The following is a 23,798-nucleotide window of genomic DNA, read 5'->3' on the forward strand; positions in this document are numbered from 1 at the left end:
CCAGTTAGGTCTGACAGTGGAACTCAGTCGGCACCCTACAGATGCGTCACAGAAGAATCTACCTGCTGGGGGGGCTGTCATTTATTTCAGCCATTCTCTTTCTCTGTCTTTGTTCTCAGGTTGTTAGAGAACTCACTGCTCTACGCAGAAGTGAAGGAAGGAGAGATTTTGCCTCCTACCATTCAGAGGCTGATGAAAGGATACAACAAGTATCTCAGGCCTTTCTTTGACAGTAAGGGAACAGCAAAGACAAATGTGAAAATGACAAAACAGTCAGGGGTTGGTGGTGTGCCAGATAGTGAGAGGAGTTCATATTGCATTTGCATTGATTTGTGCTTGCATGTCCCTGCTGAATATTGCATGCCTCCATTCATATATTCAAATGTAATTTAATTCTTCCTTGAAATCTGTGTATGCTAGGTGTAAAGAAAAGAGCATGCAAGAAAATGTAGAAATGCAAAGAAATGTACTGTGTAAAATAGATCTAAAATAATATTTTATTTCAGTATCATAATCAGGCAGGGAAAGGTTTAGAAATTGCCAACATTTAATTTGAGTTCATTTACTCAACATAATTATTGGCACCTCTGTTATTAATACATTGCATAACCCTTTTTGGCCAATGAAACAGCACTAGTCATCTTCTACAGCATTTTACAAGGTTGATGTATAAAAAGAGATGGAGTTCTGGATCCTCTCTTTTCTTTAGCTCACTACATGGGTTTTCAATAGGATTTTGATCTGTGGACTGAGAAAGCCTTGGAAGAAGGTTATGGCTGTATCTGGCAAACCATTTCTGTGTTGATTTGGACATATTTTTTGGATTATTCATCAGCATTGTCAGTTTACTAGTGGAAGCCACCAGTTATTTGTCTAAGTTGTTACTTCAAAGAATTTATGACTCTATCTACAGTAAGGGTCAAACAACCTCCACCACACTTATTTGGGAATGAGGTGGTTTTTCTCATATTCAATTCAATTCAATTCAATTCAGTTTATTTATATAGCACCAATTCACAACACATGTTGTCTCAAGGCACTTCACAACAGTCAGGTACATACATTCCAATTAATCCTAACCATTGAACAGTGCAGTCAGAGTTAGTTATTTATTCAAATTGGATAAAAAGTGTTTCTATCTAAGGAAACCCAGGAGATTGCATCCAGTCAGTGACTTGCAGCATTCCCTCCTCCTGGATGAGCATGTATCCTATTGCAAACAGAAGCTGGACCTTTTGCTCTAAATCTCATTATTAAAGCACAGTTTCAGGGGACTAAAGCAATCTTGTGCTTTAATATTGCTGTGAAATTTTTAATTTTTAACTTATGCAATAAGGAATCATAGTTGGCGTCACAGATTGAAGGTTAGAAAATGCTATAAGCAAATATCTCCTTTTTTAAGTCTTACTAGACCAGTCTTTCTGGAAGATTGGTCTGTTTGGACAGACGTGTCCAATTCCAGTGCTTTAGGGCCTTGATTCCTCTGTGTATCTGGGGTATTTTAGATTTGTCCATGCTCCAACACATTTTATTTAAATCATGGAATTAAGTCCTAAAATTGTCATTTGATTCTGCAGAGGCCTGTTAATGACCCAGTTATTTAAATGATTAGGTGTGCTGAAACATCTAAAACATGCAGATTGCAGGCCCATAAGGATTGGAATTTGACACCACAGTCTTCAAGGCATGATTCCACATCTTTTTGTGGTATGTTTTGTGGCCTTCTCTCTGAAGACCCTAATAGTTTGCCACTATCATCCTAACAAATCTGACTGAAACACTTGAAAGCACATGTCAGAGTATTAATCTCAATGCTTTGTGTGAAAAACCAGTAGCGGGTGGAGTAATAGCTTTGTCTTTGTTCTTCAGACGGCCCTGTAACGGTGGGGATGAGTTTGGATATTGCTAGCATTGACACCATCTCTGAGATTAACATGGTAAGATTTTCACACTATAATGAATACATTAGTTATTTAGTGTTGCATGCAGTTACTATGAGGGGTGGATTTGGAAATTATTGCTTTGTGATGTTACACTGTTCTTGAAACAGACTAACAGCAAAAATTGGAACTCACTTTTGCTAAAGTGGTCAAACCAGACTGTTGGCTCTTTTTAGATTTAGGCTTTCATTGTTTCTAACTGGTTTTACATTTTAGTTTTAAACCTTTAATAAAATAAAACTGTATCCAAAAGCATAATAAATAATATAAAAGGCACATTTTTTGCATTTAATCTAACCATCAAAGTGTAATTTATACAAAAAAAATTAAGTATTCCACCATCAGTTCCTGTAGCTATATTGAAGCTAATTTTGGGAACCATGCACTGCCCCATATTAACAAATGCCTAATAGCATAGAATCCATTCAGTGCTTAGTTTTACATATTTGGGTTTTAGATGAGTTAGGAACAAACACAGCACTATTTTAAATAGTTTAATTAGTTGACACATTAACTTTTTAAAGGTTAAATGAAAACGGAGGCGAAGAAGTGAATAATTAGAGACTGTAGTGCAAACTCTCAACTTAAATGGACTGGTTACTTGTAGTAAGCGATACCAAGGCTTTAAAAAGTAAAAAAAGACTCCAAACCAAGAAATTATTTTGTCATACTGCTCTAATGGATTAAAGAGGCTGAAAGAAGGCTACTTCATTTTTTGCATCCCTCACTAGAAAGATCAATTTGGCTGTTTGGAAATATGTATGGTTACAAAAAGCACAGAGATGGTGTGGAAACTAAAAGAGCCCCACCCATCACTCTTAAAAGGGTGACACTGTTTAAAAACTGGCAAGCTAGAGTCTGTTTCGACTAATGAGCCAGTCAATATCACAGGGCTATATTTGTGTGACTCCATAAATAACGAAACAACATGAGATGCAATATTCTGTGCAATAGCCAATTGAAAGCTACTTGTAAATGTAATTGGTGTTTATTCTATTTTTTGCATAAGTGTGTGTTTAAAAACCAATATAAGTATATTTTATGGAAAATGTTAGTTTACCTGTAATAATGTTGTATTATTTTAGCAGCTCCAGGAATACTTGTCACTTAATAATCTGTTGACAGGACAACTATCAGTTGTGCACTTCAACAATTTTGCCATTATAGAAGACTGGCAAAAATAAAGCCATTGTTGAAAGAAAGCCATAGTAAGTCACATTTTGAGTTTGCAAATTGCCATGTAGGCACCTCAGCAGTTGTAGAAGCAAGTGTTCTGTTCAGATGAGACAAAAATGCCTACATGCAAAATTATGAAAAACAGTGCAGCAAACTAAACAGACCATACTCATCGTAAAACATGGGGGTAGGCTGAAAAATACTTGAGACTAGGTGGGAAGTTCACCTTTCAAGACCCTAAATGGAAAGCTAGCATAGAGGTTTACATCACAACATATATTCATGTGTTAAAATGGCCCAGTCCAAATCCAGAAAGTTATCTAATTCAAAATCACTGACAAAAATTGTATTTTGGTGTTCTAAAATGCTCTTAGTCCAGTATGGAATTGAACAATTTTGCAAAGATAAGTGGGCAATAATTTTGATTTCTAGATGTGCCAATTTGGTCTAGATATATCTCAAAGTACTTGCAGTTATACACACAATAATTTAGAGATTTTTATTTGTGAAATAAAAAAGTAAAAAAATAAATATTGTATCATTTTCATTTAGTTTCACAACTAAACTACTTCATGTTTGGGACTCTAAAGGTTTCAATCAGTGTTTTGCACAAAAGGCAGGTTTGTATTCCAAAACCCTGAGCAGCCCTGCTGACTTGAGGCTGTGCTGTGTATAATTGTTGCCTCAGGCACAGAGGGCCTCAAGGACCTGATTTTATCTACATTCAGCGACTCAATAAATATTCCAGCTTTGTGATCAAGCAGGCATTGTGATGGCTCCACTGTGAACTTTTGCCCTCAATCCTATAGGACTACACTGCCACCATATTTCTTCGTCAGCGCTGGACAGACGAGCGCTTGGTGTTTGAGGGCAACAAGAGCCTGAGCCTTGACGGACGGCTGGTGGAGCTCCTCTGGGTGCCGGACACTTTTATTGTCGACTCCAAGAAATCCTTCCTGCATGATATCACTGTGGAGAACAGACTGATTCGCATCTTCCCCAATGGGACCGTCCTTTATGCTCTGAGGTGGGATAACAAAAAAGCATTGTTGGTCATTCATTTTGTTTGGTTTCTTTTTCTCCTGCTCCAGCAGATAATAGAAAAGTAGGCCAGAGAATCAAGAAGAAACAGGCTGAGGGAGGAAGCGTGGGTTAAATTTGAGATAATGTGATTGCAGCAGTGGGAGTTATAACACACTATTACTCAACTATTGGATTGTCTGAGTCCAGAAGCATTTGATGTGTGGATACTGTGAACATCATAAGTCTAGTTTGGACGTTTAAGCAGATGTTGTGCTGTGTGAACGATTTATATTTATATTTGAGAGTGTAAACATTGTTGTCATGGTGGCAGATCTGAATTACATTGTTTATCCTTATTTTACAGTCATGGGAGAAAGACAGTATACCCTCTGAGTTTTATGTATCAGGACACACTAAAAAAATAATCAGATCATTTAAATTTAGCTTGAAGTGTAATCAAACATACAAAGGATTCCACAATATTGTTACCAATTAAACAAACATAAAATCAATTTGAAAAAGCTATTGGTTAAAACTAAATACAATGCCTCAGTTTATTTAGATTTCTGCGCACCTTCATTAAGGTCCCATCACAGCATTTCAATCTGGTTAAGGTCTGGACTTTGACTGAGCCATTGTAACAGATTGATTCTTTGATTTATTTTGTAGGTTTGCAGCTGTTAAAATAAACGACGTTACTAATGACGTTACTTTTACCAGTTAAATGGGGTGCGTTATGACCTAAAGTTACTCATTGAAGCTCTTGTCATCTGTTGTGGCTCACAGACACAGGAGCTAAACTTCTTTTTATTTGGTGAAGGGAGGAGCGAGAGGTGAGACAATCGCATAAGTAATGATGATTGACTAAGGTAGAGTAACCTTTCATGGTAAGCCAATCAGAGGTAGCGTTCAGTTTAAACACAAACCCCAAACGCACACAGCAGCCCTGCTCAGGAAAACTAGCAGATGTAAGCTGCAACAATGGCAGGTCTGGAGAGAAATATTGCGTTTTCAAAGTAGAAGTACAGACAGTACTTTATTCTCCTTGAGGTAAAAAGCTAGAACGTACATGTGAAGTAAATATTAAAAGTTCGGTGTCAGTACATGTCTGTGTTATTCCACTTTATGCAACTGGCTTGTGAAACCTTAGAAAAAAATCTAAATTCATGGACATATTTAAACTTAAAAAAACACAATATTTACTTTTTCTGTTAACTAATTACTTTCATAGTAGAGTTACTCAGTCACTAACTCAGTTACATTTGGGAGAAGTAACTAATAACTGACTAATTACTGTTTTAAAGTAACATGCTCAACACTGGCAATGACCCAGTTTGGCTTGTTTTGTAGCAACAGGTCTTACTACAGAGAGTAATGAGGTGTATGTATTGATATACTGTATTTTCTCTAAACATAGTACTGTTCATTATGGTCACCTTTCTCTACTAGGGTTTCATCTGTCCAAATAACATTGTTCCAGACATATTTCAGTTCATTCTCATTCAGCTTTGCAAACCTGAGTCAAGCTGTCATCCTTTTTAAGAGAGAGGAGGCGTACTCCTGGCAACTCTTCAGAACCAACCATACTTTTTCAGTCTTTTTCAAATTGCCTCTCATGATCTTCAACATTCAACATGTTTACTGAGGCCTGGATAGAGACTGAGATAGATCTTTAGGGTTTTTTGCATTTTCCCTGATAATTTCATGGTCAGGGTTTAATTTGCTGGGACGTTTTTCTGCACGGAGTTTGCATGTTCTCCCTGTGCATGCGTTGGTTCTCTCCGGGTACTCTGGCTTTCTCCCACAGTCCACAAATATGACTGTTAGGTTAATTGGTCCTTCTCAAATGCCTTTAGATATGAATGGGTGTATGCATGGTTGTTTGTCCTTGAGGTCAGATTTAAATAAGAACCTGGTTAAACAGATCATTTTTATTATAACCTGATACTTAAGTCCTTATAACAATAAAAGGGTGTACTTTCTATTTCCAATCACTTCATATATGGAAATTTCAAAGAGTTTTCTCTGCTACAGTTCTGACTTTAGTTTTGACTTTGTCATATATGTTATAAATACACAAAAAAGAAACCTTATACCAGCACAGTATGGTGTTTACTAGTGTTTGTCTATTGGATATTTACTTTTTGTCCCGGTGTGCACCAAATCTCTCCTTCAAACATGAACATTCTGAATATTTTACATCAAATTTTTGATCAGTGTTTCTATTCTTAAGACCCATGTGTCACTGAGGTCTAGATAACGCCACTTGAACACTGATAGATACAAGTCTTCATCTGGTTGGGTCCATTTTCATGGCCCATTGCTTTTACACAGGAAACTGTGCTCTAGCTGCACCTCAGTGCGACAGACGGAAAAGGAGCTCAACAGGATAAAACAAGCACAAAAAGGCAGTCCGGAGAGGCATGGCAACCTGAGGGAATTTGAGCTGTGAAAGGGGACAGAGTGAAGTGAGAAATATATGATGCTAGAGGAAAAGGACAGCTGTGCCAAGTGTTTCACTGCTGGGCCCGGAGAGAATGAGCAACAAACGCAGAGGTGATTGTAGTGAAAGTTTCAGCGGTTAAAACAGGAGGTGTTTAACAAAGCACTGTGCCCATTTTCTGGATCAAGTATGTCCTTTTATTTATTGTGGTAAAATATTAATAAATATCAAGTTAGAGATAACCAAATTTAGTACAATAAAACCTTAAGAAGGCAGGTAAACGGTAAAAGCTCCAATCAAGGTGAAGAACTGATTTCCTGTGGCTTACTTCCCAAGCTACAGCAGATGGATTTTTATGCATTTCGAGTTTCTTTTTTAAACATTAGTGTTTTGTCCCTTTCACTGACGTATGCTATTTTTTATTGACTCAGTCCTTCATTGCAGTAACATAATTTCACACTGAACAGTTTAGAAAAATCACCAGACCATTTGTTCATTGGTGAAAAATAAATCTCATATTAAGAAATGAATGTTTCTAATAAGGTGGCACAGTTCTTGTTACCCCCACTTTGCCCAACTCGTTCAGCCTTGTTTGTCACAGTGACAGGTGTTGTAGCTATTTTCTTATACACATTTTCCGATTTGTAAGAATCAACACATCTGCAAATTTATGTTCTTCTTGTCTTTTCCATGTTTAAGTGTAGTTAGATGCAATGGACCTCTCTTTTATGTTAAATGTATGCCCATTGGTAATATGAAGTAACTGATTAATAATAAAAAGTTCCTATACACCTTGCTCAACTTAAAAAAATGATACATTTAAAACACTGCTTTACTTACATTCACATGAATTGTTAAGGGTGCGCTATTAGTGATTTTGTAAAAAGACAATTATTTCATAATGTGAGATACTAGTTTTCACCACTGAATAAATGTGTTGTTAAAAGCAAGATTTATTTGAAAATTTTAGTGTGTAATTATGCTACCTCAATAAAAGAATAAATCTTAGTACTTTTTACACATCTTCACTATAGATGCCAATAAATGTAAAGGGTGCTGTGTATTGATCTGAATGCAATTATTTCTAAAACAAAAGACAAAAAAAATGAAGGCCTCCAGATATGATGTGTCATGGCTGCATTAAATCATCCATAACAGTGTGCATTTCTATGCCTAATGATTACAGATCTAATTAACTGTAAAACATATCTGTGGAAATATATTGATAAATGCCAGAGGACTGCCTAAAATGGGTGGTATGAATAATGTAATCTGCTTGCTACTGTTAAGAGCATATATTTAGGATCATTTTGGGTTTTTTCATTAATGTTCTGTAACATTACATGTTGCTTTAATTTCCAAACAATTTCTTAACATACCATGGGATTCATTTCTCATTCATTGCATCCCATATTTTTCATACTCTATGGTAAGCATGAGTTTAATTGGTTTATCATCATAAATCATTAAAAAAGCATAATCAGTACTTAACTGAATTCCCCTCACAAATGTAAGGCATCTCAGCATTTAGGTTAGTGTAAATATGCATTCTAATTCAAATAGCCCTCAACTAAAAGCTTCATTTTTTGTTCTTCAGGATCACCACCACTGTGGCATGCAACATGGATTTGACAAAGTACCCCATGGACAAGCAGACCTGCACATTACAACTCGAGAGCTGTAAGGACACTATTTGTTAGGAAAATGTGAGCCATCCTCCTTGAACCAGAGGCAGAGACCTGGTGATTTTGACTGAATGTGATCAAATCTAGGGATCAAACGCATCACTTTCTCTCATCTTTTACATTGCTTGTAAAAGCAAGTGCAGTCTTTCTCTGTGTTTGCGCAAAGGACCGCTGATGTCACTCTGCAACAGAAGCTGAGACATTTCAGGTCAATTGTAATAATCTCTTGTTAGGTATTAATGCAGCCACTTTATTAGTGAAGAGTTGTTGAGTAGAAAAACTACAAGATGTACTATTTCTTCTGTGAGGCTTTAAGAACCCTTGAAACCTAAACCTTTAAATGAATAAATGACCGTAAGACTTTTATGTAACTTTAACATGGATAAAGCACAAACAGTGTCTGTCCAACCAGAAGTATTAATTCCCCTCATATGCTCTTACATTTTGTCCTGTTTCAACCGGAAACCTCACTGTAATTCACTCAGGTTTTCTGTGATAGACCAAAAGTACAACATAATTATCAAGTGGAAGTATCAGTAGACATGGTTTTTAAAACAAAAGCAAAAGGCACATAAGACATCGCTGGCTTAATCTAGTGAAAGAATTAGCCGAAAGATCACTCAGAGTGGAAGAAGACATCACAACAGAAGCAACACAAGAAGCCAGATTAAAGTTTGCAAATGCACTCAGGGATTAATAGTTTTCTTTGGGGCCAATTGAATAGGTTTCATATCCATCACTGGGCAACACACACAAGAAACCATGCATATGGTTCCTAGGGGATATTTAGAGGGACTCCGGCAGGGCTGCCCTTTGTCACCAGTCCTGTTCATAACATTTATGGACAGGATTTCTAGTTGCAGCCAAGGGCCGGAGGAGGTCTGGTTTGGGGACCAGTGGATTTTGTCTCTTCTTTTTGCAGATAACATGGTCCTGCTGGCCCCCTCTAGCCAAGACCTACAGCTTGCGCTGGGGCGGTTCGCAGCCGAGTGTGAAGCAGCTGGGATGAAGATCAGCTCCTCCAAGTCAGAGGCCATGGTTCTCGACCGGAAAAGGGTGGCTTGTCCTCTTCAGGTTGGAGGGGAGTTCCTGCCTTAAGTGGAGGAGTTTAAGTATCTCGGGGTCTTGTTCACAAGAGAGGGAAGAATGGAGCGGAGATCGACAGACGGATCGGTGCGGCTGCCGCGGTAATGGGGGCGCTGTGCCGGTCCATTGTGGTGAAGAGAGAGCTGAGCTGATAAAAGAAGCTCTCGATTTTCCGGTCGGTCTACGTTCCTACCCTCACCTATGGCCATGAACTTTGGGTCATGACCGAAAGAACGATATCCCGGATACAAGCGGCTGAAATGAGCTTCCTCCGTAGGGTGGCCGGGCACTCCCTTAGAGATAGGGTGAGGAGCTCGGCCATCCGGGAGGGGCTCGGAGTAGAGCCGCTGCTCCTCCACATTGAGAGGAGCCAGTTGAGGTGGTTCGGGCATCTATACCGAATGCCTCCTGGACGCCTTCCCCGGGAGGTGTTCCAGGCATGTCCCACCGGGAGGAGGCCCAGGTGACGGCCCAGGACACGCTGGAGGGACTATGTCTCTCGGCTGACCTGGGAATGCCTTGGGCTCCCCCCAGGGGAGCTGGAGGAGGTGTCTAGGGAGAGGAACGTCTTGGTGTGTCTGCTGAGTCTGCTGCCCCCGCGACCCGGTCCCAGATAAAGTGGAAGACGACGAGTATGAGTACGAGAAGTACCAGAAATGAAGAAGTTATTATAAGCTCACTTTTGTCGAAAGGACATTCATTGTTAGTATTTTCGACAGCAAAAATGTCTATATAATATACGTCTTCCTCTCCACTCTCTATTTCCAGACGGCTTTTGGTTTTTCTATAAAATGACTGCCAGTCAGGTTAAGCTCAGTCTGATCCCTGCCAGAAGTCAACCAAAACCTCAGCTTCACACAAAACATTTACCTCTAGCTCCAGTGCCACTTAGCTGACAGACAGACAATAAAAAGTATAAAATAAGGAAACTGAGAGGTTGACGGATATTCCTCTGGTCCTTCAATAATTTCTGGCCTAATACCTCTTTCTTGTCGTTTCCATTCTACCCTCAAATCACTTTCTTTCACTTCCTGATGCTCAGTTTCTTTTCTGTATCATATCTTGTCCTCCTCTCATTCAGCCTCCATCCCCCACTTGCGCTGTCCCGGTGTCTCTTTATGAAAATGTATATCCAAGGATTTATTTCTTTTAATGCTGTGCCAGAACTGGATCCTCTGTGCAGGAGGAAGCTTTAAAGGCAGTGCTGTTGTGGGAGTTTGTGGGGTGTTTAAATTAGAATTGCAGTAAAATATTTAGTGAAACTTGGCAGCAGCAGACCTAAAATATAGTATTTTTATGTAGAGCTTGCTTGAAATAAAACGTTGGTGCAGGATACCCCTTTAAAAAAAGCCTTAGTTAGAACATGGGACAGAGGGTCCGAGTGTACCATCATTTTCCATGCCAACATTTCACTTCCCATATCCTGCCAATGCTGTAGGTCAGACAACTATCAGTTCTTCCTTCCAGAATTACAGTTAGAGAGAAAACTGTTAATTTAAAGGCATCAAAGTCAACAGTGTCCCACATTTAATTTACTATCATGCTCTGGTCATTAATCCATGGCTTCATGTGGGTTTGGTGAGGTGAGAGCTCCAGCAACACTTGTGGCCTAAAACAGGGTCTTTTCATATGGGTTTAAACAGGGTAAGCAGCAAGAAATTAAGCATCATTTGACAGGAGCTCACAGGGGTTTTTCAGTCTTAGCCAAAAGAACAAACTACAGTTCTTATTCTCTTACTCCCTCTGCAGACTATTTCGGAAAATGCATCTGAGGTGTTCAACCTCATTACATAAACCATACTGTTTTTCAAAATAGAAAATTAAAAACATATTAAGCCCTGTTACCTCACAATATAACACTTGTATGCTGCTACAGGAAGCCCTTTCACACATGACTGTGTTCTCTTTCATCATATATTTTTTTAGGCTTCCTCTGAACAATAAATAATTGGGTTATCTGAGTTCTCCTGGGCCCTGTGCAATATGCATATCTTTTTCTGTTGTGGTACGATTCAAGAGTGATGCACTTCACCAGGACCTTGTTGCACTCTTTTGTTATCTTCTTTAATTTGCTGCAAGCACAACAGAAATAGAGTTGATTGCAAAAGGATACCCTTTGAAGTTTTTCACATTCTGCCACATTGCAACCACAAACAATAATGCACTTATTTCTATTAATATTTTAGGTAAGAGATCATCACAGAGGGGTGCATATTGGTAAAGTAGGAGGAAAAGTGCATATATTTTTTAAGTATTTTAGAAATGAAAATTCTGAAAGGTGTGGCATGCATAGGTATTCCATAACAACACAGTTAATGACTTGTAGAATCATCTTTAGGGGTATGTTTCTACTTTGGATTTCTAGAGACCAAACTTCCAATTTGTTTTTGCAAATAGCTGGGACTCAGTCATATTGCATTTAGTGTGTAACTGAATTTTGGTCTGGACTTTCACACTGCCATTTTAACACATGGATGTCTTTTGATCTAAATCATTTCTGTTTGTTTCTAACTGCATGTTTATGGTTGCTTTCCTGCTGAAATGTGTACCTCCACCCCAGTTACAAGTCATCTCTGACCAGTTTCTCTATCCCTGCTGAAGTAATGACATCCCCACGTATGCCCTTGATCCATATTTTGTCATACAGTGGTGTATTTAGGGTGATGTGCAGAGTTAGCTTTCTGCCACACATGTTTTGCATGCCAGCCAAAAGATTTAATACCGTTCTCATCTGACCAGAGCACATTCTTCCATATTTATGCCCTGTCCCAACATGGCTTGTGCCAAACAACTTCTTTTGGTTTCATTTCTATGATGGCTTTCTTTTTGCCACTCTTCAATAGAGGCCAGATTTGTGGATTGCACAAGTAAAATAATTTCCCACTAGAGCTGTGGAATCCTGCAGCTTCTCCAGAATTATAGTGGGGCACCTGGCTGCTTCTCTGATTAATGCACTCCCTGCCTGGCCTGTTTAAGTAGAAAGTTACGTCTTGGTAGGTTTGCAGTTGTGTCATGCTTATTGGGTGGTGGATTGAACAGTGCATAAAGCTTTTGTGTTTGCTGTGTTCATTGGTCCTCATAACCCTGTCTGTTCACTATCGTTCTTATTTCAGCCATGAAATTAAGGGGAAGGGGGTGAATATCTGTGTGTCATGTTTTTTAGCTTTTTAAAATAAGATTTTAAAAACAATGTATCTTCTTTATTACACTTGAATTAACACCTCGTTTTAGTCTGTTACATAATTTTTCAATGAAATCCATTGAAGTTTAAATTTGTAATGTGACAAGATGCAAAATTGTTCGAGGTGTATGAATACTTAAGCAAGGTTCTGTACATTTAGCAAGCCCTGATGGGTTTCTCTCACACAGTGTTACAGACATTTGTGGCAGATCACGTGCAAGAATATGAGCAGGTTGTTGCATATGAAGTAAACATTAGTTGTAGTGACTGAAGACATTTAAACACCAAATGAGTAGGTTTTGAACAAGCCAAATCTTATGGTGCTACTTTTTAAGGTTAACATGAGGTCTAAACCTAGCTGAGGTTTAAGCATTCCATTTTGCTTTCCCCAGATTTCTCTCTTGTTGCCGATATTTAGCATTATGCCAAGTTTACCAGCCTCCCACTGTGGAGCTGCACTCCCAAACATCTGAGTTCTAATAAGATCTGAACATTGCACAGCTATTAGCCATTAACATTCCCTGCTGTTTGTCTCATTGCCACTTCAGGCTTTAGTACAGGAAACAATTATTCTGTTGCTACAAAATCAACCAGCACTGATTTAATACTCCTATCTGCATGTTTATGTGTTTGCTCCACATTTAGAAAGGCATTTTAATTTATTTAAGTGCATATAATTAAGTCTTTCGTATTACAAAGGTCAAGCTAACATTTATTTATTTATTTGATTTTGTGGCACTTGTTACAATGTCTTTATTTGTAGTTATCAGACAGGAAGTAGGCAGAGAGAGAAGTAGGGACTGCACAACATTTGTTCCACTAACTGCTGACATTCAGTGATGTAATATTACAGCTCACATATGACAACAAGGATACCTCATAAATAAAATGAAGAAACACATCGATCTCAGCACTGCTCTTCATATGTTACCAAAGAGCTGTTTTCAGTAGGGATGTCACTGTCATGATCTTTTGCCATCAAGTCGTTTAATATTATTTGCTGATATTGAATCATAATGTTATACCTGCATTTTATACAGCACAGACTTGCATATTGCATACCAAAATAAGTTATTAAAAACAAAATAATGTTTATGAATAACACATGCATAAAACCATAAAAATATGACCACTGACAGGTGAAGTGAAGAACACCAACAAAAATGTGCATGAAAGGTTAATTGAGCTCCTGAAAACAGAGTGTGTCTGTGTGTGCATGGTTGTGTGTCTGTGTGTTGCTCTATGATGGACTGTTACGCAATAGTTTGTTCTTAGAGAATAAACTATTAATTATTATCTGAGATGGAACAATAGATTACAGTTTTAGGCCAAATAATTAAAACAAAGGATAAAAAAATGGTGTGACAACAAGTTATAGACACATACTAAACCTGAGTAGGGTACTTGCTAATTGTCATCTCTTTGCTCTTTTATAGGGGGCTACAACATCAATGATGTTATGTTTTACTGGACTCGAGGAAATGAGTCTGTCAGTGGTTTAGACACACTCCAGCTGGCTCAGTACACTGTAGAGGACCACTACACATCTGTCTCAGAAGCTGTCTATGAAACAGGTAAAATCTTTGAATAATGTTTGAGTTTGGCTGAAAAGAAGTTTGAATTTAACCATTTTTGAAATAGTCTAATGTTTCTGTTAAAACCACCAATGCTAAAAATTAACATCTCTGTTTTTCTTATTATTATTTTGTAATCTTTTTGCTTTCTTCTCGCAAAAGGTCATTACCCCAGACTGGTTTTCCACTTTGAGCTGAAAAGGAGCATTCTGTATTTCATCCTGGAGACTTATGTCCCATCAAGCCTGCTGGTGGTCCTCTCATGGGTGTCTTTCTGGATTTCCTTATCCTCTGTTCCAGCTCGAATTTGTATAGGTATACATATGTTTGGTAATACACACAGGAGATAATAATTTTTGACTCAAGTAAAATGTATCATGAGTCAAAAATGACAAACTAAAAAATGACATGAGAAACGTCTTTGAGTATGGGAGCCCTATTTGAGGAGGTTGTGAATCAGATTGCTGCTTAAGGGTCCACATTTCATGGGCATGCACATCCTGGCTATTGCAGCCCATCTGCACTCTCTTCAGAAAATTCCATCTACATCAATTTTCTATATTTGTACTTGTCCAAGAAAGCCAGACTAGGATTGAAAAAGGTGGACTCAGCTCATACATCAGTGTAATTCGGAGGCATTCGTGTATCAAAATTATCTTTTACCAAACAGTTCCATCATAAACCTGTAAAAACAAGCACCTAACACAGATTACTGTGGCTGTTCATAAATCACGAAGTCGACCAAGTCATGTACACATCTTTCTTAAACCAGGCTAGCATCGCAGAACCAAGCCTGCAAGTGCACTTTGCACCACCTTTCAAAGATGTGTGTAATACACCGATCTGCCCCAGTCCTGGTGTGTTTTTGCTGTAAATCCACCAGCAAGCTGGTCACACAGTCCATCTGTCTGTGACTGACACATAGTCTGACTAACCCCAACATGAGTCAGCCAAGATAGGGGTGTGACTACTTCCCTGGCAATCTCAGAGGGTTGAATTAACTCAAGATGTCGTCTCTGTACTCTCTGATACACAGAGAGAAAAAAGTCTCTCTAATATTCATCCTGTTTGGAGTAAAGATCCAAACACTGATATCCACCTGACTGCACTCGTTCTAATGTTTGAAGGCTAGCAGAATATTAATCCTCAAAGCACAAGAAGGTTAGCAGAATATTTGATAAGGTCAGCGTTTGGTCCATGTTGCCTGTAACTCGTTGGTGCCATTTTTTTGTGAATCTCATCAGATTTATCTTACTCCAATTGCATTACGTGACATTTTAGATGCATGTAAAAACTTTAGACAAGGTTTCAGTATTTTTTGTTGGTGTCATTGAACGTGAGCCAGATGGCACGACTGAAGGCCTGGAAATTGAGATAGGGCCAATGAATAGCTCTCATCACAGAAATGATTTAACAACCCGTCTGCATGACAATCAAGCCATTTTTCAATCCATCTTGCTATTTGCTTTGATGAGCTAAATTATCTCTTTGTTTCATTCATTGACCACCTTTACTGTTCTTTAACACACATCCTAAATTATTCAAATTACAGAGCTTAGAAAATGAAACTATAATTACTATAATCCTTTCATCACTGTCTGCCTAGACACTATTGTATCACTATGTGATCATAGAAAATGTCTTACAGTATGACCTCAAAACAATGTGTTTTGTAACTGTTCTAGTAGCTAGCATAATTGTTTGCCACTTCTTCATAAATAGGTAATTTTATCAATATAAAAACATAATTTGTAATTCTTTTTTTTGGAAATTTTCTATTGATGGTGTTTGATTTATTTCTGAAAAACGCAGGTTTACAACACAATAGCATCCTCAGTGCAGAGCAGAAAAAAAACAGATAAATAGTTTGGTTTGAAGAATTTGAGTACTTTGCCCATTTAGCCAAGATTTTTACATACACATCAATAAACAGTAGTAATGTTTTTTATATTTTTCCTTGTGGAAACTTTCAGCTGAAAGCTGTGTGATCTGGCATGTACCTGTCAGTGTGGCAATCTGTTGAAGACATTCAACCAGTTTATTTTTACACAATTTATTTTTCAACATGCAGCAAGTAGATGATCATACTTTCCAAGAATATTGGAAACACTTATGCTTAGGTGCAACAGATCACTTATGTTCAACAGATTAAGGGTTTTTAAACTGATTTGGTAATAAATATTCCATCTGCAGTATCAGTTTTTAATAATTTCCTAGCAAGTAAGGTCAGGTCAGGTTGTGTTATTAGGTTGGTGAAATGCAGTCTGCTTTAATTGTAAAAATCAGGATTTTATAAAGGACCGGTTTGAATATTGTCCTTCATATAATGGTTGAGTGAAACGTTTCTACTTAAGTCTTAGTTTCTGTGATCCACCAGAGAGTATTCCTGTGAAGTTTTTCATGTTTTGTCAGACATTTTTTGGGTTTTGTATTTTAAATGTAATATTTTAAAACACAAGTGATGAATACATCTTTTCACCCGTTGCTATGACACACAAAATTGAGCTCAAGTTAATTAGATTTCCACTGATAATTCTGCAGATGTGTCTGCAAGTTGAATGAAGTTCATCCATCCATTTTTAATACCCGCTTCCTCCATACAGGGTCGTGGGGCAGATGGTGCCTATCTCTAGAGGTCTACGGGTGAGAGTCAGTGTACACCCTGGACAAGTTGCCAGTCCATCGCAGGGCAACACAGAGACACAGAGAACAAACAACCAGGCACACACCATTCACACCTCGAGGCAATTTAGAGAGACAAATTAACCGAACAGTCATGTTTTTGGACTGTGGGAGGAAGCCGAAGTACCCGGAGAGAACCCACCATGCACGGGGAGAACATGCAAACTCCATGCAGAAAGACTCCCCGGCTGGGAGTAGAATCTATGACCTTCTTGCTGCAAGGCAGCAATGCTACCAACTGCACCACTGTGCATCCCCTGAATGGAGAGAACTTGCGCTAAATTCACTTGAATAAACACACTTGATAGTGCATCTCAGAGCAGAAACCAAGCATTTTCAAAATAGATCCTTATTAAATGTTTTAATAGCTTGTTCCCAGTCTGTCTACTGTCTTTGACAATCCAAACTGACTGAGTTTGAAATGATCTGTAAAGAATAATGGGGAAATTATCTTCAACACAGGTGTATCAAGTTTATAGAGGCATACCGTAGAATAGTGATTCTCAACCGGGGGTACTCATACCCCTAGTGGTACGTAAGCACTTTGCAGGGGGTACATGGAAATGTACCTTTATCAACCAAAAGAGCAAAAGAGGCACAATAAAACAACTACAGATGGGAAAGACTAAAGCAGGGGTGTCTTTTTGCTACAAAGAGAGTGAAATGTAACAGCTGTTTCCACTCTGCTGATCTATCAAAGTTTATCAAGGACAAGCAAGCTCAGGTGTCATATTACAGCTCACTTAAATGATGAAAACAAACTGACATAGGTAGCCTGAGTATTATTTTTGTTAAGTGTTCTGTTGCAGATACTTTTTTTTAAATGTCTGTGTATTGAGGACTTATCCGAGTGGGGCACTCCGCCCCGCCCAAAAGGTAGCTCATGTCATTCATTGAAATAGATTACATCATGAGCGATTTCTATCCATGCATTGTCGCTACTCTAATTTCTATGTCCTCCTCATACTCTGTGTCGATGCTGACAAGCTGAGTTATGTATGCTCGCTAGCAGGTGAACACACGCTCCCAACAGCGGAGAGAGAGCGGACAGAAAAACATCCCACTGAAACCTGGATAGCAAGCACGGATATCTGCGGTTTTTAAAAGCGCGGAATTTCATTTTGATGGCAGCAGAATAAAGATTCTGAACTCGACCTGCTGTCAGAGGTGAAATAATCCCCTAGGCTCTACAAGAGTGATAATCAATCAATCAGACAGACAGACAGACAGACAGACTGATTGATAGATGAAAAAGAAAGACAATATATAAAGATTAAAAGATGAAGAGACAGAAATAGATAAAAGATGTGATATAGACAGAAAGATGGACAGATAGGGAATGATAAAGAGCCAGTTAAAACATAAAGAAAAAGATATAGAAATTATATATAAATACAGTAGGTAGAAAATGAAGAAAGAACATTTCAGTTTTCATATACAGGGGTTGGACAATGAAACTGACACACCTGTCATTTTAGTGTGGGAGGTTTCATGGCTAAATTGGACCAGCCTGGTAGCCAGTCTTCATTGAGTGCACATTGCACCAGTAAGAGCAGAGTGTGAAGGTTCAATTAGCAGGGTAAGAGCACAGTTTTGCTCAACATATTGAAATGCACACATTATGGGTGACATACCAGAGTTCAAAAGAGGACAAATTGTTGGTGCACGTCTTGTTGGCGCATCTGTGACCAAGACAGCAAGTCTTTGTGATGTATCAAGAGCCACGGTATCCAGGGTAATGCCATCATACCACCAAGAAGGATGAACCACATCCAACAGGATTAACTGAGGACGCAAGAGGAAGCTGTCTGAAAGGGATGTTCGGGTGTTAACCCGGATTGTATCCAAAAAACATAAAACCATGGCTGCCCAAATCACAGCAGAATTAAATGTGCACCTCAACTCTCCTGTTTCCACCAGAACTGTCCGTCGGGAGCTCCACAGGGTCAATATACACGGCCGGGCTGCTATAGCCAAACCTTTGGTCACTCATGCCAATGCCAAACGTCAGTTTCAATGGTGCAAGGAGCGCAAATCTTGGGCTGTGGACAATATGAAACATGTATTGTTCTCTGATGAGTCCACCTTTACTGTTTTCCTCACATCCGGGAGAGTTACGGTGTGGAGAAGCCCCAAAGAAGTGTACCACCCAGACTGTTGCATGCCCAGAGTGAAGCATGGGGGTGGATCAGTGATGGTTTGGGCTGCCATATCATGGCATTCCCTTGGCCCAATACTTGTGCTAGATGGGCGCGTCACTGCCAAGGACTACCGAACCATTCTTGAGGACCAGGTGCATCCAATGGTTCAAACATTGTTTCCTGAAGGCGGTGCCGTGCATCAGGATGACAATGCACCAATACACACAGCAAGACTGGTGAAAGATTGGTTTGATGAACATGAAAGTGAAGTTGAACATCTCCCATGGCCTGCACAGTCACCAGATCTAAATATTATTGAGCCACTTTGGGGTATTTTGGAGGAGCGAGTCAGGAAACGTTTTCCTCCACCAGTATCACATAGTGACCTGGCCACTATCCTGCAAGAAGAATGGTTTAAAATCCCTCTGACCACTGTGCAGGACTTGTATATGTCATTCCCAAGACGAATTGACGCTGTATTGGCTGCAAAAGGAGGCCCTACACCATACTAATAGATTATTGTGGTCTAAAACCAGGTGTTTCAGTTTCATTGTCCAACCCCTGTATATATATATATATATATATATCCTAAGGGATACACTGGAGGGTGTACCCGTGGTATAGCAAATGGCCCAGGGGTACACCAGTCAAAAACGTTTGGGATCCACAGCCCTAGAAGACTAGAGGGTGGTTATTATTTTGACATTTTTACGTGGGGAACGACAGTGACACCTGGAGAGGCGTGATCGGGAGGAATGGCCTCCCCGATCTGAATCCGAGTGGTGTTTTGTTATTGGACTTCTGTGCTAGTCACGGATTGTCCATAACGAACACCATGTTCAAACATAAGGGTGTCCATCAGTGCACTTGGCACCAGGACACCCTAGGCAGGAGGTCGATGATCGACTTTGTTGTCGTATCATCAGACCTTCGGCCGCATGTTTTGGACACTCGGGTGAAGAGAGGGGCTGAGCTGTCCACTGATCACCACCTGGTGGTGAGTTGGATCCGCTGGAGGAGGAGAAAGCTGGACAGACTCGGCAGGCCCAAGCGCATAGTGAGGGTCTGCTGGGAACGCCTGGCGGAGCCCTCGGCCAGGGATGTATTCAACTCCCACCTCCGGGAGAGCTTCGACCAGATCCCAGGGGATGTTGGAGACATAGAGTCCGAGTGGACCATGTTCTCTGCATCTATTGTCGATGCTGCTGCCCATAGCTGCGGCCGTAAGGTCTGCGGTGCCTGTCGTGGCGGCAATCCCAGAACCCGGTGGTGGACACCGGCAGTAAGGGATGCTGTTAAGCTGAAGAAGGAGTCCTATCGGCTGTGGTTGGCTTGTGGGACTCCTGAGGCGGCTGACGGGTACCGTGAGGCCAAGCGTGCTGCGGCCCGGGCTGTGGCAGAGGCAAAAACTCGGGCCTGGGAAGAGTTCGGTGAGGCCATGGAGAAGGACTACCAGTTGGCCTCGAAGCGATTCTGGCAAACCGTCCGGCGCCTCAGGAGGGGGAAGCAGTGCTTTGCCAACACTGTTTATAGTGGGGGCGGGAGACTGCTGACCTCGACTGAGGACATTATCGGGCGGTGGAAGGAGTACTTCGAGGATCTCCTCAATCCTGCCATCACGCATTCCGTGGTGGAAACAGAGGCTGGGGACTCGGGGTTGGACTCTTTCATCACCCAGGCTGAAGTCACCGAGGTGGTTAAAAAGCTCCGCGGTGGCAAGGCTTCGGGGGTGGATGAGATCCGCCCTGAGTACCTCAAGTGTCTGGATGTTGTAGGGCTGTCATGGTTGACACGCCTCTTCAACATTGCGTGGCGGTCGGGGACAGTGCCTCTGGACTGGCAGACTGGGGTGGTGGTCCCCCTTTATAAGAAGGGGGACCGGAGGGTGTGTTCCAACTACAGGGGGATCACACTCCTCAGCCTCCCTGGTAAGGCCTACGCCAGGGTATTGGAGAGGAGAGTCCGACCGATAGTCGAACCTCGGCTTCAGGAGGAACAGTGTGGTTTTCGTCCCAGCCGTGGAACACTGGACCAGCTCTATACCCTCTACAGGGTGCTCGAGGGTTCATGGGAGTTTGCCCAACCGGTTCACATGTGTTTTGTGGACCTGGAGAAGGCATTCGACTGTGTCCCTTGTGATGCCCTGTGGGGGGTGCTCCAGGAGTATGGAATCGGGGGCCCTTTATTAGGGGCCATCCGGTCCCTGTACGAGCGGAGCAGGAGTTTGGTCCGCATTGCCGGCACTAAGTCGGACCTGTTCCCAGTGCATGTTGGACTCCGGCAGGGCTGCCCTTTGTCGCCGGTCCTGTTCATAACTTTTATGGACAGGATTTCTAGACGCAGCCAAGGGCCGGAGGGGGTCTGGTTTGGGGACCAGTGGATTTCGTCTCTTCTTTTTGCGGATGACGTGGTCCTGCTGGCCCCCTCTAGCCAAGACCTACAGCATGCGCTGTGGCGGTTCGCAGCCGAGTGTGAAGCGGCTGGGATGAGGATCAGCTCCTCCAAGTCCGAGGCCATGGTACTCGACCGGAAAAGGGTGGCTTGTCCTCTTCAGGTTGGAGGGGAGTTCCTGCCTCAAGTGGAGGAGTTTAAGTATCTCGGGGTCTTGTTCACGAGTGAGGGAAGAATGGAGCGGGAGATCGACAGACGGATCGGTGCAGCTGCCACAGTAATGGGGGCACTGTGCTGGTCCATTGTGGTGAAGAGAGAGCTGAGCCGAAAAGCAAAGCTCTCAATTTACCGGTCGGTCTACGTTCCTACCCTCACCTATGGCCATGAACTTTGGGTCATGACCGAAAGAACGAGATCACGGATACAAGCGGCTGAAATGAGCTTCCTCCGTAGGGTGGCCGGGCACTCCCTTAGAGATAGGGTGAGGAGCTCGGCCATCCGGGAGGAGCTCGGAGTAGAGCCGCTGCTCCTCCACATTGAGAGGAGCCAGTTGAGGTGGCTCGGGCATCTATACCGGATGCCTCCTGGACGCCTTCCTCGGGAGGTGTTCCAGGCACGTCCCACCGGGAGGAGGCCCAGGGGACGGCCCAGGACACGCTGGAGGGACTATGTCTCTCGGCTGGCCTGGGAACGCCTTGGGCTCCCCCTGGAGGAGCTGGAGCAGGTGTCTGGAGAGAGGGACGTCTGGGCGTCTCTGCTGAGTCTGCTGCCCCCGCGACCCGGTCCTGGATAAGCGGAAGACGACGAACGAACGAACGAACATTTTTTATAAATTTACCTTGTCATTTTGGGAATATTTTTTGTGGAGTTTTTTCTAGACAAATCTGTATTAAAATTGTTTTTAGAATGCATCTTTAATATAACAAATTGCGGAAAAGTAAGGAAAGTGAATTATTTCACCTGAAACAGTATTTGGCTGGCACAGAAGGGTTCCAATGTTTTAATCATAAAAGGCAAATTCATTTTTCTCACAGTATAAGGAGATAATGGGTTTGAATGGGTCATTGAACAAGAACCCATTTAACACATATGACTTTAGACCATGCTTCTAAATTTATTGTTTGACAGGAGTGACAACCGTTCTGACTATGACCACACTGATGATGGGAGCCAGGACTTCACTGCCCAATGCCAACTGCTTCATCAAGGCCATTGATGTCTACTTGGGAATCTGCTTCAGCTTCATATTTGGAGCACTCATTGAGTATGCTGTGGCCCACTTCTGCACTCTCACTCACCCCAATGCTCACATGCTGATGGTGAGACCCTTTGGTAGATATTTTAAAGCATTGTTGTTAATGCTCATGCTCATACAGTACCATTAACCATTATTGCCACTCCTGAAAAAAAAAAAGAAAAAGCCAACTTTTCATTTCGGGCATTTAGTCAATGGCAAAAAATATCCCATATTAAAAAATAATTGTTAACAATATTACACTTTGGTTGTCAGATATTTGCACAAAACCCCTTTTGTCGATAGGACAGTGTTTATTCTCTGTCTGCAACATTTCATAAACGTACAGCATCCATGAGGATTCTTTAACCATTCCTCTTTGCACAATCGCTCCACATCATTCAGAGTCCTGGGTCCTTTTATGCTGTTTTCTCTTCAGCTCAGTACAGGTTTTTATAGGATTTAGGTATGGAGTCCTGAGATGACTGGGAAAAAAATTGAGTTTCAGTTTTGGAAAACTATTTGTGAGTGTTTTTTTTTTACATCACTATCCTGCTGAAACACCAACGATGACTCGACCAGAACCAACTTCAGCATGTTGCGCTCAAAAACTCCTACATTTTTCTTTTGTTTCCCAAAACAATCAGTTAGCATGTGCTTTGAAGGTTATTTTTACCTCCCTTAATATATTCCTCTGTGTATGGTGGCAACATAGATTTGAGTCCTCATTCATCCTTGTTTGTCACAGTTTTAGTTCTGTTGAACTTTTAAATTATTTCTCTGAATAAAAATATGGTCGTCATTAGTCAAGTAGCTCTTTAATACAGCCAATTTTTGCTTACAATGTTAAACACATCTGCCCTAATTAAACTGCCTGCTCTCTTGACTTTCTCATTTTAAAGAATGTGCAAGGGAAACTGGATATGTTTTATGCAGTAGTGGTTGTTGCTTAAATCCCACGCTTGGCAAGCAACTTCTTCTGAATTTCTAAATCCCAATCGTTCATGACTAGCAACAGGCCTGTTAGCTGGGCCATGCTGTGTTTTTCTGTTAGCCCAAGATTTTATCTTCTCTGCAGCTGCTTCAATGATACTGGCATCCGCAGAAACGGTTCCAGTTTGTGAAGATGTCATTTTAACAAATGACCCTGTTGGACATTGATAAGGCACTCATGCTAAAGTCAGAGGGGAAGACGCAGGTCCAATCCACATGGGCTTCGTTTGACGAACACCACCAAGCAGT

General features: G+C 40.9%; 1 protein-coding gene across 3 annotated transcripts in view; it reads left to right on the top strand.

The window, feature by feature from the left end:
- LOC124859409 (gamma-aminobutyric acid receptor subunit pi) overlaps positions 1-23,798 on the top strand; it is a 94,815-nt gene that overhangs the window by 63,546 nt on the left and 7,471 nt on the right. For 2 of the 3 annotated variants that reach the window (XM_047352182.1, XM_047352181.1), the window contains exons 3-9: positions 120-232; positions 1,870-1,937; positions 3,926-4,143; positions 8,180-8,262; positions 13,971-14,108; positions 14,271-14,423; positions 22,451-22,641. In XM_047352182.1, coding sequence (XP_047208138.1) covers positions 120-232; positions 1,870-1,937; positions 3,926-4,143; positions 8,180-8,262; positions 13,971-14,108; positions 14,271-14,423; positions 22,451-22,641 — 964 coding nt within the window. The remainder of the gene's footprint in view (positions 1-119; positions 233-1,869; positions 1,938-3,925; positions 4,144-8,179; positions 8,263-13,970; positions 14,109-14,270; positions 14,424-22,450; positions 22,642-23,798) is intronic. The other variant, XM_047352183.1, reaches the window with a different exon arrangement.

Source organism: Girardinichthys multiradiatus, chromosome 22, assembly GCF_021462225.1.
Source record: "Girardinichthys multiradiatus isolate DD_20200921_A chromosome 22, DD_fGirMul_XY1, whole genome shotgun sequence".
Lineage (NCBI taxonomy): Eukaryota > Metazoa > Chordata > Actinopteri > Cyprinodontiformes > Goodeidae > Girardinichthys > Girardinichthys multiradiatus.